General features: G+C 42.8%; 1 protein-coding gene across 8 annotated transcripts in view; it reads right to left on the reverse strand.

The window, feature by feature from the left end:
* Rg (A kinase anchor protein rugose) overlaps positions 1–19,807 on the reverse strand; it is a 624,229-nt gene that overhangs the window by 206,990 nt on the left and 397,432 nt on the right. For all 8 annotated transcript variants that reach the window (XM_076790889.1, XM_076790892.1, XM_076790887.1 and 5 more), the window contains exon 2: positions 15,536–15,640. In XM_076790889.1, coding sequence (XP_076647004.1) covers positions 15,536–15,640 — 105 coding nt within the window. The remainder of the gene's footprint in view (positions 1–15,535; positions 15,641–19,807) is intronic.

The following is a 19,807-nucleotide window of genomic DNA, read 5'->3' on the forward strand; positions in this document are numbered from 1 at the left end:
TCAATTATTGTTTACTAGAAAAGGAAGATATTTACGATAGATGCTCCCAATAAATTGAGTTCCTGTGCGATATTGACTTTTGTCCCATTGTTTAAGGAAGTCGTCCATTGTCCGCCGGTGGTACGGTGAATGTTCGTTTGTAATTTTTAAAATTGTTGAAACGTGGCAGATCTAACGTGTATGCACGACCAGGAGTATCATGATTTGGCTACGAATTTTGCACATTAACGCGGACTATAAGACACTTCATCAGACTCAAAGCTTATTATACGACAGCCAAGTATGACATCCAAGTTATAACACCGTCTCTGAGAATATTTCTCTTATTTCTCATTGCTTATATTTCTCATTTCTGTATTACTACTTATACGTTTTCTATTTCTTTTTATATTGTCGAAACATGAGTAACCTTTGTTACCCCCAACACTTGTGTCCCCAAATCCAGTAGGCAAAGATTTCTTAAAGAAAAGTCTAATTTCGCTGGAAAAGAGTCGCGAAAACAGCCTTCGTACTCAGCCGTCAGGTTTTCGGCCATAACGAACGAATAACAGAGAGAAGAGGCCGTGCCGCAGCGTGATAAACATTTTTTCGCAGGGAGGTTCGCCTATTTCAGTATTCGCCGGGAGTATCCGAGCCGCGGATTCCGGGTTATCGCGGGCCAGGCTATCTATTTTTCCGCGTTAGCAACGGAATCGCGATTTCTCCCGTTTTGCTCCTGTTGCTCTGTCGATAACAATCTCGCGCTGGGCGCGAGCCGCGTTGGGACGAGTGAGGAGGAGGAGGAGGGGGTTATCGTGAAGAGCTCTATTCAAATAGCGCGAGTCCTCGAGGCCGGGTGGGTCGCTTGAACATTCCTGGAACGTAATCTAGTCGACGCTGCACGATTGTGCGGCAAGAGAACTCCGCTGCCACAGAAATCGTTCATGGGACAACGCCCTGGCGCGTCGCGCCGCACCGTCGCGCTATTCTCGTGTCTCACCCCTTCGCCCCGTTGAAACGGTGCACCAAAACCAGAGAAACAACATGTACGTGCGTAGATGGAAAAAATCAGTAAATTCGACTTTTCTCACATCTGTCACTCCTGCTTGGTCGCTTAAAACCGTGCTAGGCAGTTCTTGTTTAACACGTTGATTGCCATGTCACCCATATGTGGGTGACGCAATTATTTATTCAGGTTCCAAAATGAATTTTTACGTTAATATATTCATTGTGCCTGATTTGATTAGGATCTGTAAAATGCAAGAAAGTTGGAGGACTATTCAATATCATACATTTAATTTTTGCAATTTTGATTTCCTTAAATAACTTGCTTTGATTTTATGGAACATTTGAGGTTTCTAGTGTGGCAGCCTAAGTGTTAAAGGGTGAGGTGTTTTGAGCGGTATAAGGAATTGTAGAACTTGTTGGTAACAATAACTCTTACTTTAATTATAACAACTGTACAAAGATGTGGTGTAAATGGGGACTAGCTGAAGACTGGCCGAAGACTCGCACGCAGAGATGGGTTTTTAAGGGATGTGAAATTGGTGGTGGAGGTGGTAAATAGTAGCGGGAGAAAATTGGGGGTGAGTGCTTAGAGGTTGTCCAGACGCTGTCTTAAATTGTTAATGTAATGGTGCAAGAAAGTCGCAAAAAAATGGGACGAGTCCCGTTGCTTGGCTCTCAAGAGTCTTCGACTCTTAGGCTAATTTATTGCCTCTAGTAAGGGTGGTCGAAGCGTTTGGGACTCGGTGTCAAATTCGAGAGACACTTTCGCATTCCGTTGCGTCCCAACACAAGAAAAGAAGGGGGCATTCGGGTCTTCCACTTTTCAAAAAAATCAATATTTTCTTTAATTTACACGTTGTACAACAGCTGTGCAATATTTACTGTTCGTTCAAAATCCGGTTTCGAATTGCTTCCATTTCATCGAGTCATACAAATGTTAAAGTTCACGTTGTTCGCATTTCTATTAACACGTTAAGTGGCAAACATCAAGCCCAGAGATTCTTACAAAACCAGAGAAATTTAATTAATGAAACCAAAACTAGAAATTTAAAATGTATTATATTGGATGTTGTCTTAACCATTTTGAATTCGAAAGATTCCAATAAAATTCGGTTGATCTGATCTTACCAATCTCAGTAAATTAAAAATCTTGCAACAGAATGACGGGTCCCGTGAACCTAGTGTTAAATTCTTCTGACGTTTTTCCAGTTTTGTATCGGACCTATCAATTTTTGTTAGAAACGCATCAAATTATGTACCGAAAATTATGTGACGGTGTCATTAACACTGGGTTCACGGTGCACTAAAAGCGACAACTTTACATTACTTTGTAAAAACAACAGCAATACAGCAATCCAAATTCTTTGCCTTCTGTTTCATAATATGTACACAAAGAAAGAAATAAATAATTCCTCGCGGATGCATCTTCACAATCTCAGCAAATTAAAAATCTTGCAACAGAATGACGGGTCCCGTGAACCTAGTGTTAAATTCTTCTGACGTTTTTCCAGTTTTGTATCGGACCTATCAATTTTTGTTAGAAACGCATCAATTTATGTACCGAAAATTATGTGACGGTGTCATTAACACTGGGTTCACGGTGCACTAAAAGCGACTACTTTACATTACTTTGTAAAAAGAACAGCAATACAGCAATCCAAATTCTTTGCCTTCTGTTTCATAATATGTACACAAAGAAAGAAATAAATAATTCCTCGCGGATGCATCTTCACAATCTCGGTAAATTAAAAATCTTGCAACAGAATGACGGGTCCCGTGAACCTAGTGTTAAATTCTTCAGACGTTTCTCCAGTTTTCGGACATATTAATTTGCATAAAATCGTTGGTAATTACATTGATTGTTTTTCAGAGATCCCGTACAAACAACTCAGTGTACGATGTTACACGTTCGACTTTGAACGCAGTGCATTTCGTGTTTCAGTACCGACTAGCGTGCCGCGTCTCCCGTGTAACCGAATGAATCGCGTTTAAATGTTTGATGCGCCGTCTGCGTGCGAGTAATTAGCAGCAAGACTCTGCGGTACATTTCAAACAATTCCGGAACTTCGTTGTGCTCTGTTGTGACTACCTCCGGCTGAGCGTTTCGCTAAGTTTGCGCGCGCGCGCACGCTCGCGTAATAGTCGCGCGAAGTATTCTTCCCCGTGCAGCATTAAAAACGCAATTACCCGTGTAAATTAGCGCGTAGTTCGGACAAATGAATTTTTAAGACTCGCGCGCTCGAAACAACGTTCTTCCCCGCTCCCCGAAACGAACGTTTTAATCCCGCGGGACCGACGGAAATATTTTCCAGAGAATTTCCCGCTGGCCTTCGGCTAATGTTCGTCCCCGAATTTGCGCGGCGGAGGGGATACGGCGTAATTAAAAACGTAATTTTGAGACGCCGCAGGAGATTAACATTATCTTGGTGCAATAATGAGGTCGTGTCGTTAGTAGTGTTTGACCGGAGAGGCGGGCGGGGGGGGGGGGTAGGTAAGAACGCGACCTTAATTACTTTTCTTCGAGGAAGCCGGATGCCCGTCTGGGATTTCTTGCGGATATGTATTTGCCCCCGAATCATAACTGTCTGCCATTCTTCCTTTGAGAACCGGCCATAATGTCGCATCATTCTCCGCCGCTTAAAGAGCTTGTCGCAGAGTACTTGGTGATTTAGATTTTATCTCGAGCGGCGTCTCGAATATCCTACCATCATGCCTGGAATTTGTATCTGTCATGCACAGCGACGTGGAAAGGCTTTATGCCCCGGCATCATGAATTTGCGAGCGTCCTAGCGACATTATTTACGAGCTGTAAGCTCGATTGTTGTAACCCTTCGCGGGCCGAGAAATTTTAAATACCGATCACAATCGACAGGATTCATCACACTTTCGAATAGTCTGAGCTTTCACTCCAGAAAAAGCTTAACGTTACTGCAATTACCGAACAATTAAATCACATTCTCGGTTTTGTAAGGCCGAAGGCTCGGAATTTGCTTACAAAATAACCGGTTTCAGATCTTTTAGTTTACAAATACTAAGATAATAAAGATGCTTTCGTGGAAAACGATTAGACACATATATTTTGCAGAGAAATCTAAATAATCTCGTCATTTTTATAAGACAACACGTATCAGTTACTTTTAAGGCTCCGTAGGTTTACGGTTAGTCTTTATTGTTGTTGCTATATCTTTTAAGTGGTTTGCGTAAATTATGCAGCTTTTCAACGTTCCAGTTACAAATACAATATTTCCAAAAAATGGACGCCGCAAATGATTCGGAAGAGAAATTGTCTCTCCAGATAACTGTTATACTACTATTGATAACTGTTATAAATGATCGAAATGAATTTCTCTGAACGATAAAATTGACCAACAAGAGAAAAAATTGTCGGTTACTCGTAATCCGTATTTGCAACCAATACGATTTTACTCGACGAAATACTTGTTACTGCATGACTATGTTTCTTTTTGTTTATAACAGTTATGGTCCCTGAAAATAAGTGAATTGATACGTTGTACAATAATCGCATTCGCTTCTATTCGCCTGAACGATGTCTTAATCTGGTATCTCCGAGTATCAACGTGATAAATTACGTTTGACCAATCTGTTGGCGGGAATTTTCTTCCGTGACAGAGAAAGACGCATGGTCACGCGTGCTGTGTGATTTATGATGGCGGTTTTCAACGAAAGTTTCACGGTAGAACGGCAGCCGGGTAAACATTAACACACACACACGCACACACAGACTTCGTAACTTCGCAAAAACGTTTGTCCGGAACTTCCCGGCCGTTTACAAAGTTCGCGGACTTGATTCCAGCGGAGCGTTAATAACGGATAGTATTCGAGGGCACGTGAATAAGTGTTTGTTGCGCACGATATCCGGTTCCGAGGCGCGCGCGGGAATTTTGAAATAAAAGGAATAAAAGATGCTTTCAAAGGCGCGGCCGGGAACAAATGCTGGGCGAAAATTATGATTCCGGTGAAAACGTTAGGTCGTTCGCTATGAACATCGATGCGCGGCCGCGCGTGTAATCATTTCCTCCAGGCTCGGCGGCCGCCATGTTTAATCCGCGAACGGGTATAAATAACAGGCTGTCGTAAAAACCAGCGGCTGGCTGAAAAGGGAGTGGGGGTGCATTGAATAAAATGTTGCTACTTCGTTCGGTAATACATTTCCCAGCGGCGACCGCAACCATTTATTTGTCGAGCGGAATATAATTTGTTGCCACTAGCATCCGCGCCGGAGGAAAACTTTATTACACATCCCGCGGAATATGCCGGCGCGACGTTAATACAGAATTCCCTGAAAATTATACCACGCGATGCTACGGTTACAAATTATTTTCTTATAAAGGCAATCGGAAACGTGGATACGATTTTGTTAAACATAATGTCGCTATCTGCTATCGAAATATTTACTCCCCCGGCAGACCGAACCGATATGTTGACTATTTTACCGTTCGTAATAACGAGAAATTTATTTTTAAGAATTTATCTGTAACAGATTTTTTTTTAATTTTCGCCAAAAGCGCAAATAGAAAAGTTGTAAAAAGCAACCCCTACTATTTTTATCGTGATTCAGAGGAACTGTGATTATTTAAAAAGTTTTAGATCACATTTCATCTAGTAAATTAATCCGTTCGGTCCATTTGTAAAAAAAGTGATTCTGATTTAAAGTGTGTCAATTACGAGACTGACCGTATGTCGAGGCATCGTTGTGTTCGGCTTCGCAATTTTCGTTTGCGGCCGGTTGTGCGAATATCGCGAGGATAAAGTGTCATTCCGAGCCGAATCCGTTTCCGGTTGCCGGCGATTACGTTCGCCGTTTCCGGTAGGAAATTTTAACGACCCGGGCGTTAACGACGGAAAATATGTTATCGAACTCTCGACGGGCACGGTGTTTTAATTCGAACGGCAATTCCCATCGCGTCGATCCGCGGGCAATTAGCTGCGCCGCGAGAGTCGACGGCGATGCAGCCGACGATGAGTTGTGCCAGGCCGGTGCACCGTGCGGTGCATCGAGCAAGCCACCACCAGGGCCGACATAAATCCGAGACGACCGCAACGCGAGCGTCGCCATTATCGCGATACTTGCCACTAACCGGGATTAATATCCCGGCCGGGCTAATAACCAAAGACATTCGTGCGTGAACTCGCGTTCCTGTGTTCGTGATCGCAACCGTGAAACGGTCACGAAACGTCCCCGTGACGGCCGCGCGAAAATTATAGGCACGCGAGGGAACGGCCCGCTCGCTATTTCGACGCTTACTAACACGCGTTCTGCTGGGTTAGGACAATCGGATGCCCGAACTTTGTTGTTCGTTATCACCGGACAGCGGATCTTTATGCAAACTACTCAACACACTGATGGGAAATTTATTTTCTGTTTTAATATGTTCGATAGATTGAAAATAATATAACAGTAGTTTTAAATTCTTCGAATGTTTTTACTGTTTTAAGTTACACCCACTCAATTTCGTTATAAATATAAATATTTATAAGAAAAAATATAAACGGCGGGAAGTTGCACATGAAGAATCGAAAAATGGGTTCGAAACGCGCGGAACTGAAATATTCAAGGAATAATCAACGGGGGGAATGAAAAATTCAAAGGTTCAGAAATTGAGTTAAACATTCAAGAACTAAATAATTCGCTGGAACAAAATTTGATAATGTCTGAAATATGCAGGACTCGAAGGATTCGTGGCATGAAGGATTCAAAATGCACGAGTTTCTCATCGTTCTAATTTCTGTGCTGGTACATTCTGGCATATTCTAGTGTATCCTAGTATATTCTGGTATGTTCTATTATATTCTAGTATATTTTGGTATATTCTAGTGTATTCTAGTGTATTCTAGTGTATTCTAGTGTATTCTGGTATATTTTGGCATATTCTACTGTGTTCTAGTATATTCTGGTATATTTTGGCATATTCTAGTGTATCCTAGTATATTCTGGTATATTCTGCGATGTTCTAGTGAATTCTAGTATATTCTGGTATATTCTGTGATGTTCCAGTGAATTCGAGTATATTCTGGGATATTCCAGTACTTTCTGGTATATTCTGTTATATTTTAGTATTTCTAGTACCCGAAAGGAATGTCGGATGAAAACGCAAAATAGGAGATCGTCTATCATGCGAGTTTCAAGTTCGGGACAACGGCGCGAGTCTGCAGTCGATGGCAGACGGTTAAACTTGACCTAATATTTTGTCGCCTTGCGCTTTCGACTTCACTTCCACACCCTCGCATTATCATACTACGGCGGCGTGTTCTGCGCGCGGGCATACTTACCGGTGACATGTTGCATTAATTACATCGGGCGGGGAGTGTTTTGTACTGTTTCGTATATGGAGCACATAGTTATGGCTGGGCAGTTAAGTCTGTGTAATCGCGTGATTCATGAGACAGCGACGCAGCGAACTTTCGACACCATTGCGGTTTGTTACGGATCTATAGAGCCATTCGGACGAATTTACCGAGGCACGAATAATTTTTCCGACGAAATAAATAAACAATTCGTCGCTGCGAGGATCTCTTTCTATCCGGAAGCTGCGACTCGACAGCAGAGACGAACCTACCGAAAGATAAATAATTTTTCGACGAGAAACAGGGCGAAATAAATAATTCGCAAAAGCGAAGACCTTTCGGTCCGCAACGAGCGTGCATGCGAATCGAAGGAAACTGTTTCGAGTGTCCTTGATCGTGCTCGGCCGGTCCTCGATGCACCAATCGAAGCTGGTCGACGTAATTGAAACCGCGCTATTAATTTGTCGTCGGAGCAAATGAAATGTACATTGCAGCCGGAGGGGGGGGGGCGTAATTCATCGGGCGGAATTAATGTGTCGCGCGCAAAAGCTAAGGTCCGAACGCCCTTTGTTGGTTAATTGCATTATAGCGGTTAGCCCCGCTAATCGATTTTACCTTCGACGGTTCGTTCCGGGACGGATCTTCATTTGCATGCGGCGACGATCGTTCCACGGCCGCCGAGAGCGCATATACGTTTTCTTGTCGCGGAAATTTACGGGGTTAATTCGCACGGTTGCGTCATGCAGTATGCAACCGGCCGCTTATGATTTCTCGTGAGTATCGCGTGAAACGCGTCGACGTTGTTGCTTGAACTTCGATCCTGTTTTAGATCGCTGTTGCGTTACAGATTTCTCCGAGCAAATGCGGGACAAATTGTGTGATGAACTTTTTTTAAAATTAATCAGCTTTGTGTTCTAGAGATTCATAAAAACTGTGTACAAACGGATAAGTGGAAAGTAAAATTAAATATATGTAAAATAATAACGATAGAGGTCATGTAAATTTATCGTATTCCTTTTAAAACTCATTTTGAATTTGATATGTATTGCGCATGTCTGTAGAACAACATGGCGAATTGACAGTTGATAAGAGTAGAGACAAAAGAGAGAAAAGCGACGCGCATTGCAAAATCTAATTGATCAGGATTGTCACTTTCTTACATAAATCTTTGTGGAATGATAGCTTTTAATGTCGTTTCTTGTGTTTACAGGTAAGAGTGTAACCAATGTAAATAATGTAAATAATTGTAAATAGCGAATAAAAAAAAAAACTTTGATCTTGTGTTTACAGTGAAACTCAGTTTGGTTATTATTTCCTCAAGATAAATTAAAGAACGAAAGGATAAACTTATTATATATATATATATATATATATATATATAATATATTAGAAGTATCCGAGAACGTTAGACTATTTTTGACTTATTAAAATTATTGAAAGGATTAAATGTATTTTCTATGTTCCGTTTGTTACGATTGACAATGTTTGCACAGGCATCCGCGGTCGTTCGCTCATCATGCAAATGGGACGTTTGTTGTCTGACTACGGCAATCCACATTCCACTTGTCTGGCCACGGACGGCCTCGTTCCACTTGCCCGCATACCGTACTCGTAAATTGAGACAATAATATTGATATTAATTATAAGATACCGTCTCCGACGAATCAGCGTGCTGCAACGAATTTCTCCGTTCTCCGGTGCCTCGTGTCTAGTTTTCTGTTCGTTCGAGGCGTTTGGAAGCGATCCAATTTCCAGGGGCCGTCGGGGCGCAACATTGCAGATTTATGCGCCTCGTCTGTGCATTGTTAGTACAGTTCCGAATTTGATAAACGATTGTTCGATAGGATCCCCTGTTTTCTCCATTTTTATTTCCATCCTGCGTTCAACGGAGGAAAATCGACGCGTTGCCTATAGTGCTCTGCACGCACCGCGGCCGCCGAAAGATCCGCGTTTCCCGAGACCATAACTCGTCAGCCAATTTATGAACGCCAGTGCACAAGGGTGATCCAGCGATATCCAAGCTCTGACGCTTAAATCATGCCGATAGTTCCGCGGAACGGCGGCCGCGAGTTATTCATGGACTTCGGCATGAGCATCGCGAACTTGTTAAATCTGTCCGTGCGCCGCCATCGACGTCAAATTGTTCGCATAAACACGCCGGAACGCAGTCGGATTCGAACGCGACCGCCGGTTTCGAATTTAATATAGTTTCTGCCCCGCGTCCGGCGGACCGATACCATAAATTCCCGTGAACGTTTCCGCTCCGCGATGCACATTTTTCTCCGCGCCAGAGATGAATCAACGACTGTCACTCTCGATCGCGGAAATTCTCGCGGCGAACGCTCGAACCCAGATTCGTCGATTTCTGAGAATCGATAATCGTGATTAAATGTCCCGGAACAATGACATGATTTCGTACGGAGAAACGTGACATAAAACCTTGTCCATTTCGAGGAAATCAGGTCTGGATATCCGTCATTCGAACTCATTTATCCGTCATTCAACTCGAGCGTCTAGAATATTTCGCTTGTTCTTTACTATAGAAAAATTCCAGAGGAAAAGATTAGTTGGTTCAAGGGGGCAAATGTTATGACAGGCAACAAAATTTGTTATACTTTTTGAGACCTCAAGGTCATCGAAGTATTGTTTAATGGAATGATAGATTCTTATTAATCGCGGGTACATACTTGGCAAGACTGCACGTAATATTATTCGTCAAACAAACATTCGTACCGCTTAATTCGTCGCTTAATTTTCTTGTAAATTCGAGTGCCGTGAATCGTGAAATATTTTGGCACGTCAGCGGCAGAGACTAATAGAGAGATAACGGTGCACAGGTTTCGTCGATGCGGGAGAGGCGTATGCATGAGACAAATACGCGGTGCAGGTTGCAACGCACGCTGAATGACGTTTGCAAGCAGTTATCCAAATTTACATTTCATCGATACGACACCACCGGTAGCATACCTGAAGTAGCGTTCGCCTAAATACCTTCAACCGAGCTCCCTGTTGGCCATCTGACCTCTCTATTTTACCGTAGAATTGTTCCACGCGTTTCACGACGGACAATTATTCAAGTTTTGTTCGGTATAGGTACACAGACAAGTATGCAAAACGCGCGAAGCATTTTCGGACACGCGTGCAACCAAATTAGGGACATTTCATCTACTAAATCGCGAACAGAGCTTTCCCCGTTTGGCAAAGAGATAATTCTCACTAAAAACATCGACGAACTGACTTTTTTCGAGCGACCAAATATGAAAAGAAAGATCTGTCTCGAAGAACAGAATTTGGTTTCTCGTTTCGAAAACTGGAGACATCAGTGGAGCGACCGGTGAACCCATCCAATTCCATTCCAATTTGCGTTCACACGATTAATTGCGGAGTAGAGAGATAACGGCCTTTAGAAACGCGATAATAAAGCGCATCCTTGGACAGCGAACAAACAGCCGGATAACGTAACGGAATTCCGCCGCGCGTTCGTTATCCCATAATGCCGTACAAAGAAAAGCATCGCATGGTAAAGGGAGTTGGGGAAGGGATGAAGCGGAATGGGGTGAAGGATTGCAGCTGTTTGGCTCTTTGAGCTTGCGGAGCCCTACGATAATGGACGGAACTCGATTCGGGGAGTATTGGATCGCCGGTAAAGGCGGATTTCCTTAATGAAAAGATTCAATATGAAATTCTACGCGGTTGCCGGCCGATTCTCCTGTTCTTTTTTTCCTTTTTTCTGCTCAGTTTTCCCGTGCCGCTTGTATATCACGGTCGCGTCCCCGGTGAACGATATATTTTCTCCGGGCCCGGTGATCGTTCCGTTTCACCTGGCTGAACGATGTCTCATCCATTTTAATTGCCCCTTTGAAAACCGTCCCCGGCTTGTAAGGTGGCTATCGGCAAATAACGAGGCAACGTATTCTAGATTTAATTGTAATTCCTGGATACGTTCGGTGGAAACGTTCGATCCCCGGGTTCTCACGGAGACCACGCCGACCGTAAATTGCCGCCGTAAGGCCAACCCGTGTCGAAATGAAAGTCGCCGGGAACGTTATTGGCTCCGACTTTGAAAGTAAGTATACAACCATGCCGCGCTGCTGTATCGACTCTTATTTCATTGGAAATTTAGATTGAATTTCTTCCGTCGTGCGACGACGCTTCGTTACTTCCCGCTGGGCCACTGAATATAAATTGCGTCGCCCGAGTCATAATACTCGCCGATTGATGAGGAAACGAGGCTCATCTGCCGGCAAGATCTCCTGTCTGCTCGTTAGTCCTCTCTCGTTCGAGTCTCTCGTTTCCGGAATTTGCGGCGAAGCCGTGTGTAATTCCATTAAATTTTACCACGGCGATTTATATAATTTATTCTAAAAGAAGCTAAATCAGAAAATTGTGCAACTTTTTGTCCGTATTATTCAGGTATTTTTTGATCGTGACGTAATGTGATTTTAGGGGAGGAATGTTTTAACCAAAACGTGCGGAATTCTCACACGCCCAAGTGATACTCGTTTTCGTTTTACTATGTTTTCGCAAATCCATTCCTTATGAAACAATACACAACTTTGCCATTTGAACCACCACTGTAGCTCTAATAGCGCCCAAGATATTCGATTTGAAAAAAAATTTGGTTCCGACTCCCAGCTTTGAGGGCTGTTTTCACCCCCTCAATGTGGACGATGGCCGATAAAAAATGTGTCTCTAATATGTTTCTAAGAACTACTTACAATCGTTCCTATTCTACTTTCCTAACAGTAGATTCGCCTGCTGTCAAATCCTCTTTGCACTACTTGTCTGACCACACGCGCTCCTATTCCACTTATTAACTCATTAGCTGCCACGATCCCCATTTGGGGATTTTGAAATTTTAAGTACACCACTCGGCGCCAGAAATATATTTGGTACGCCTGACAGTTTAGTTTTATTCTTTCATTCTAAAATTTGGCAGTTAATGGGTTGATATCACGATTCAATGAGGACCCTATCATCGTCCTTCAATGTGGAGGATGGCCGATAAAAAAATATGTCTCTAATATGTTTCTAAGAACTACTTACAATCGTTCGTATTCTACTTTCCTAACAGTAGATTCGCCTGGTATACCTGTCAAATCCTCTTTGCACTACTTGTCTGACCATACACGCTCCTATTCCACTTATTGACATCACCATTGCCTCTTCGTGGAGCGTCCTCATTCTACTTGCTTGATCAATGGTTGTACCCATTCTACTCCGCTGACTGGGAGTCGAACTTTTAAACAATTCTAATTAACTATTGCTAATTAACTCAATTGTACTCTACCATATTTTGTGTCTACTATATTTTCTATTGTTTTTCAGTTTTAGGTGCTTACTCAAACGAACGTTCCACTGAATGCAATACTCGTCCGACCATTGTTTCAGTTTGATGTACATCTGGATCTCTTATGTACACTTTTACACAATTGACTTTTGCATGGTTTTTTAACTGGCTCTGTTTACCTTTGTACGGGATTTTCAATACGCATTATTTACTTCTACACGAGCCTGTGTACGTTTTTCATTGTCTGAAAAACAGACCCATCTGTACTGTTATGAACGACGCTTAGTAAAAAATCTGTTTTGAATCCTGCAGACTCGTTAACTCTTTTTGAATTGGTTTACAATACTTCAACCCCCTATCGCATAACGAGTCAGTCTCGCGGTGAAAATTACAGATGAGATCTACCAAGCATAAAAGTAATTCCATAAATTGCTGTTCTTCTGCTATCAAAATTTAAGCACTACGGGATACACAGAAATACACCGAATACCAATCCGTCTTTGTGTTTTTAGAAAATTCGGTTAAACTTCACCTCGGGGAACCAGAAATTTTTAACTGTTCTTTATGCGATCCTGCAGATTTTGGTGAGAAAATGCTGAAAATCCTAGTTTCAGTTCTAGGAGATCGCTAGTTGAAAAGTTATGCGTGTGTAAATTTTTAGATTCCTGAGATAAAGTTAAGCCGAGAATTCTTAGTGACAAGGAAATCCTGATCATTGCAACGAAAATTATGTGGCAAGCAGTTGAGGCTACATATTGAAAGTGTAAGCGTATAAGATGTTGGAAAAATGGACGTTTCGAAACCGTAGTTGTAAAGATGCTACATAAGCGATTCGAGTCACGAGCTGAGGTATGCCGGTACTATAAAAATACGTGAAATGTGTTCATTGGGACAACACGTTTCAAATATATTCGGCCGCGCCTGGCTTCGATTTCAATGACACGGGGAGCCTCCTATGTGCATATAGGTACATACATATGTAGGTACGTACGTATGTACATACGTATGCCTGCGGACATTCGATGTACATAAGAGACACCCGCACATAGGGGACCGCCGTGTACTGTTAGGGATAGCAACCTGGAAACTCCCTTAACAGTATTAACATTTCAGGGATGTGCTTGAACGGGATTCTGAGGACGCCAGAAATCGATCTCTAATAGATTATGTCAACCCCAACCGATACTATATGGACGGCGCATAGAGTTCACACTGCGAGGAAATATTACCGCTTCTTTTGTCGTGGTGCGGATCGATTTTCTGGGATACAGGTGATTAGAGACATTCTGATAAAAAATTTCGATACATTTATTAATCCTTTGCACTCGAAGCCATTTTAACTCCGAAACGAAACATTTTTTCCGACCTAGAATATTTCCCTTATTTTTTCATGCTATACATACGAAAATGGTACAATTTGCGAGTAGAGGTGCAAAGTGTGAGTCTCAAAGAACAGGTGTTGAAACAGTTTGAAGACATTAAATGAAATCGTAATATATGCATTAGTTGATTAGAGAAAGTAGATAATAATTTCTTAAACGCTTTGGCCACGTCGATTGTTAGGGTGACCGAATTTTTCAAACTTGTGAAACAATGTCGTTCAGAATTTAGTCGGTAGAGGGTATAACATTAGTTGCTACAACGATTCTTATAGTCACCGACGCACATACGGCCGAATGACCAAATTACGACGAAAACAATATAAAATGAGATTTTATTTGAAATTTCGGTTAGAAATGCTTATAAGAAGACTGCTTAATAATTATCTTCGGAAAAGTAGCTACTTAGGGGTAATTGGGGTCGTAAAAAAGGGTCAAGGGTCCACAGTATTTTAACCCTTTGCACTCGGCGCTATTTTCATACTGAAACTAAATTTTTCTTCCGTCTTCGAATATTTTCATTTTATTCATACGAAACTGATTCGATTTCCACATATAATATTTAAATATTTAGTAATCTATTGAAAACAAATTTTGTAATGTAACAAATATTTTGTAATATTTTTTGTAATTTCCTTGAAATATTGCCACAACAATTTCTAGTGGTGCTACAGAGTCACCACTCGAGTGCTAAGGGTTAATTAGAAGAAAAAAATTAAATAAATAAAAAAACACTAAATTATTTCTGTAACAACAGGGAATTGACTTCGATGAAGTTGTCGATCAGCACGAGGACGAACATCGAGTCGCGAGTACCATTTAACAGGCCGCGTTTCGCCTCCATTTACAAAGCTCGAGAGACCGTTAAAAGAAAGTGGGTCGCGCGTAATTTCGCAGGTATCTTCGACATCGAGTTCCCGCCACTCGATTCTCCGGGGAAGAAATTCCGGGAACGGTTCTTCGGGTTCGACGCTTCAAACCGAAACGGGAATCGGTTTCGCTCGTTTCGGAGCGATCTATTCCGAATTTTCGAAACCCGCGTCGATTTATTCTTCTCTGGCAGAGCGGGGGGGAAAAAAAGAGTCCATTCGCTCTCGCGTCACAGTTTCGATCGGAACGAGTCGCTGCACATCGCTCTCCCCTAACGAGCAGCGTATTTTACAACGTGCCGTTCTTCCGGCCATATCGGAGAGAAATTCCGATTGATCCGGTTCGAGTTGGGTTTGCGAGAGCGACGTTGACAATGCTTGATAAATTCCTGCCGCGAAACGAGAGAAAAATTCGCTTTCTCGACCGTTCTCCTCGCCGGAAACGAAATTTCCCGCGATTCGATCCTGTTCGAGGTGTGTTCGACGCTTTTCTATATGTCGCGGGAAAATGAAGATCGCGTGGAAATTTCGCAAGGAAAAAATCCGCCGGAGAAAATTAATTACGCGCCAGCTACTTGACGAGTATTGACCGTATTGATCGGGCGTGTTCTCTCGCCGAGAATCGAATCGCTGGCGGGCGAACAACAACCGAGTCGGCTCGATAATTAGTTTGATCGAGCCGAGCGTTAACGCCCATTGCTTACCTGGAGATTGGGCGGGCAATGATCGAGGAGCTCCAGCATGTGCCTGATGTTCTGCGCGTCCTGAATCACGAAGTTCAGCTCCATATCGAATTCACCGCCCACCAGCTGTAAACAGAACGAGTGCGATTTAAAAAAAAAAAACACACATCTTTCAATATTTAAAATAAAAATTCATCGAGACTTCAACGACGCGTTGGAAGGAAATTATTCGATAAATCTATTTCTTCGAATATACAGGATGATCTGGCACAACCGAGAAAAGGGGTGATTCTACAGGGTGGTTGGTAACTGGTGGTACAAGCGGAAAGGGGGTGATTCTATATGAAAAAAGAAGTCGAAAATATAGAATAAACATTTTTCGTTTGAGGCTTTGTTTTCGAGAAAATCGAATTTAAAGGTCCGTCGGGTTCGCGTGCTTTAGTATGCGTAGGAAGTAGAATTGGTAGGTGATGGTCAGACGCAGCAGACAATTCCTATCGAATAACACGCGCATTGTAATTGAAACATTTTTATTCTATATTTCCGACTTCTTTTTTCGCGTAGAATCACCCCCATTCCGCTTGTACCACCAGTTACCAACCACCCTGTATATATTAGGGGTACTGTGTTAGGGGTACGTAAGTGATCAATTGTTTGCGAAGAATTTGTTTTGCCCTTACGGCAAATTTTGCTTGACGAACCCTGGATTTCTATAAGAGGGGGATGGAAAATTTGCACGAAAGCTGGCAAACTGTCCTTGGTAACGATGGAGATTATATAATAAATTAAGAAATAAAAACTTGAATTTACTACAGAGTTTGTTTCAGATTTCAAAATAATTACTTATGGATCGCCCTAATAGAGAAACATAAGTCGAAATAGGTGTAGATAAAACCGATTTCCATCGATTCGCATGCTCGATGACGTAGCGAACGTATGTCTAGGAAAGAAGCAACCCGAAAAGTTTGAGAACTGTTCAAAATACGAGCCTCATTTCTACGCGACTCGATAAATTGAATGCGCCACGGGCGACAGAAATGTTCCGAAACGTTCACGCGCCATTCGCGCCGCGAATTTATGTGTTTTCACCGCGTCCAGGCGACCTAATCGATGACTTATCCTCCCCGGCTGCCGATAAATCGCGCCAGAACACGAAGAAGGGTTTACGAAACTGTGCGTACACTCGCTGCCCTCTTCTTACACCGAAAATGGTTTATGTACGGCGAAACCGGAAGCGCTGTCTCCACGCCAAGGACGTAATTTCCGGAGGAATCGCCCTTCGCCTCTCCCCCCCCTCTTGTCTTCTACAGAACTTCGAGCCTCCGATATCGATCATGAATTGCTTATGTCCCGCCTACGAGAAGCCATTTTTACGATCGCGGATCGGTCGTAAAAATTCACGAATAACGCGGGACCGTTTATAAAATTGAAAAAGACCGGCTCAACGTGTCCCGCGAACGGACTTACACTTGCAGAAACGCGAATAATTTGAAGCCCTCAGAGCACGCGTGCGGTCCGATTTATGGATCATCTGGGGATCCATAAAAAAATTTTACACGAGAACTGTCTAGTTTCGAGCGATAACGTTGAATATTAGAAGCATCGTGAGGCTGGAAGTTGTCGTATGATTTAGAATGGTAGGATGATCTAAATTGTCGATGTCTAGATGGACAGGAGTAGTCGACGAGGCCATAGATGTTAGATTGGTATAAGTTCGTTGGAAGTATGAAGAAATATTATAATTTTCCCGTTACATTATCATTTGAAAAATGTATTATTGCCAGGAAATGTTTTGACACTGCTTGCAACTCGCGAATGCAACCGATTGTGACATTTATGTAAGATCATCCAAAATTGTACGAAAAGTTTTTCTCTTCGGTTACAACATTGTATAAAAATGTATTATATCCAACGAAATGTTCCGACACAGTTTTCCAGTCTCGGATACTATTGTATAAAATACAGTGGCCAACCTATTTTACACCGAACTAACCCGACCCAGTTTCTTGCAACTTTGATCTTTTCGAAGCGTTCATTCACCTCGAAGGGCTCCAACAGGAAATATTATATCTGCCACGTTCGCCATTATTAAACCGCGGGTCTTTACTAGAATTTCAGTTTTCAAAACTTGCCGAAAAAAAACAACGTTCACGGGAGAAAAGGGCACTATTTTAACAGACGTTTCCTGCAGGCTAGAAAAAAGCATTAAAATTTTGCAACAAATATATGGAAAAATCCGCTACGTAAAAAATCGAGTAACTTCGATCCGAGTATTTCGACACTACATTCGCGATTACTACGAAGAAAATTTATACCGAACGGACAAACAGACAGGCAAGAAAGGGAGTTAACGAAAACGCGGTAAAAAGGTTTAGTGTCTCAGCGTTACGTTCGAAATCGAGTAACTTCGATCCGAGTATTTCGACACTACCTTCGCGATTACTCCGAAGAAAATTTATACCGAACGGACAAACAGACAGGCAAGAAAGGGAGTTAACAAAAACGCGGTAAAAAGATTTAGTGTCTCAGCGTTACGTTCGAAATCGAGTAACTTCGATCCGAGTATTTCGACACTACATTCGCGATTACTACGAAGAAAAGTACCGAACGGACAAACAGACAGACAAGAAAGCGAGTTGAAACGCGGTAAAAAGATTTAGTGTCTCAGCGTTACGTTCGAAATCGAGCAGTTTCGAGGCGAATATTTCGACACTGTTTCGACGGTTAGTATGTGGTACAGTGACCATTGTCTCGCCGGTGTTTCTTGAAGTGGAACGTCACGGTGGCGCCGCTGCCTCCGCTCTCGCCAGTCGGTGTCCAAGTGGCTCGGATGAGTTGCAGGTTTCGTTGTCACGTAGTCGTCGTTCACGAGCGCCCCTCGAGAAAGATAAATTCCGCGGGAGAAACGAAAAAAAAAAAAATGGGGGACCGACGTTATTGCCGGGGAGACTGGGTACAACGATTTCACGTACTACGCCCGGCTACCATCTTCGAGGTCTGACCCCACGGCACTCGACGAAATTCCGAGGGAATCGTATACCGGGGATCAGAAGGGTGGCGGTAGGATGCTGAAAAATAGAAGGGTTCCTGGGAATATCGATCCTACGACGTTCGCCAAAATACCCACGATGGATGTACCGAAATGGGCTCCTGCCAACGAGATTTTTCCCCTTTCCCGAAATTCGCGGCCGCGCCGTCCCCTGTTCCTCTCGTGCTTATCGCTCCGCTGACTGCCATAGCCTCGCCTACCATATGGGTCACGCGAATTTTTCCTATTACCTAAGCTAACGTCCAACAAAAATTTAAACAGTCGGCGTTCTAAACTCTCTCTCTCTCTCTCTCTCTCTCTCTCTCTCTCTCTCTCTCTCTCTCTCTCTCTCTCTCTCTCTCTCTCGCTCGCTCTCGTGAAATACGTAAACGATAATACATAAAAGTGTGTTTGTAAAATCTGGCTGTGGTAATAAAGACGTCCTGTAATAATTAAGACGTCCTGTAGGAACGTCTGGCCAAACGTGATTGTTTTACGTTACTCGAAGGACGTCGATAATAATTTCAAGACGCTTTGCGTGGCGTTACGTCGAGGAACGTAATTACTTGAAGACATCCTGCGGAACTTATGTTTCCCAAATCAATATGAATAACTAACGCAAGGCATCTTGCAGGATTCTGTAAATAACGTATGACGTATGAATAATATCGCCTAGGCTATTCGAAGTATGGGAATAATTACTGAATCGTGTAAATTATTTAAAGGGCGTGAATAACGTGCAGACGTTGCGTGAAAGAATACAATTAGTTATCGTTTGAATAATTTAAGAGCTTAATTCTACGTCGTCGTGTGCCGTAGCTAGATTGTTCGGAGGATGTAAATAGTTGTTCTGAGCCAACGTAATTATTTTAAGGCGTTGTGGCCAGGTGCGGCTGGCTCGTACAAATAACAATCTCCTTTGATCTGATCGCCAAGGCCCGGCTTCGTACGTCCTACATTCAAATAGCCACTCGACAATTCTGAAAGGAACCTGCTCCAATATCACGAGGACAGCAAACCTCGTAAGAGGCTTTCCCACCGAAAAAAGTATCGTCGATACTACACTGTTTGCACTCGAGGGGCACTCGCCGCTGACACCGCCGCTTCAAATTGATTGCGATGTGACACACAGAGTCTCGATCGGTCCCGATCGTCCTCTCGGACGAACGTTCGTCAACGACATTTCCATGAGCAACCCATAAAGAGGATACACGATCCAGATTGCTCTCTCAAAATACCGTATACTGATTTAAGGGAGATCTCTA

This window comes from Halictus rubicundus, chromosome 7, assembly GCF_050948215.1.
Source record: "Halictus rubicundus isolate RS-2024b chromosome 7, iyHalRubi1_principal, whole genome shotgun sequence".
Classification (NCBI taxonomy): Eukaryota; Metazoa; Arthropoda; class Insecta; order Hymenoptera; family Halictidae; genus Halictus; species Halictus rubicundus.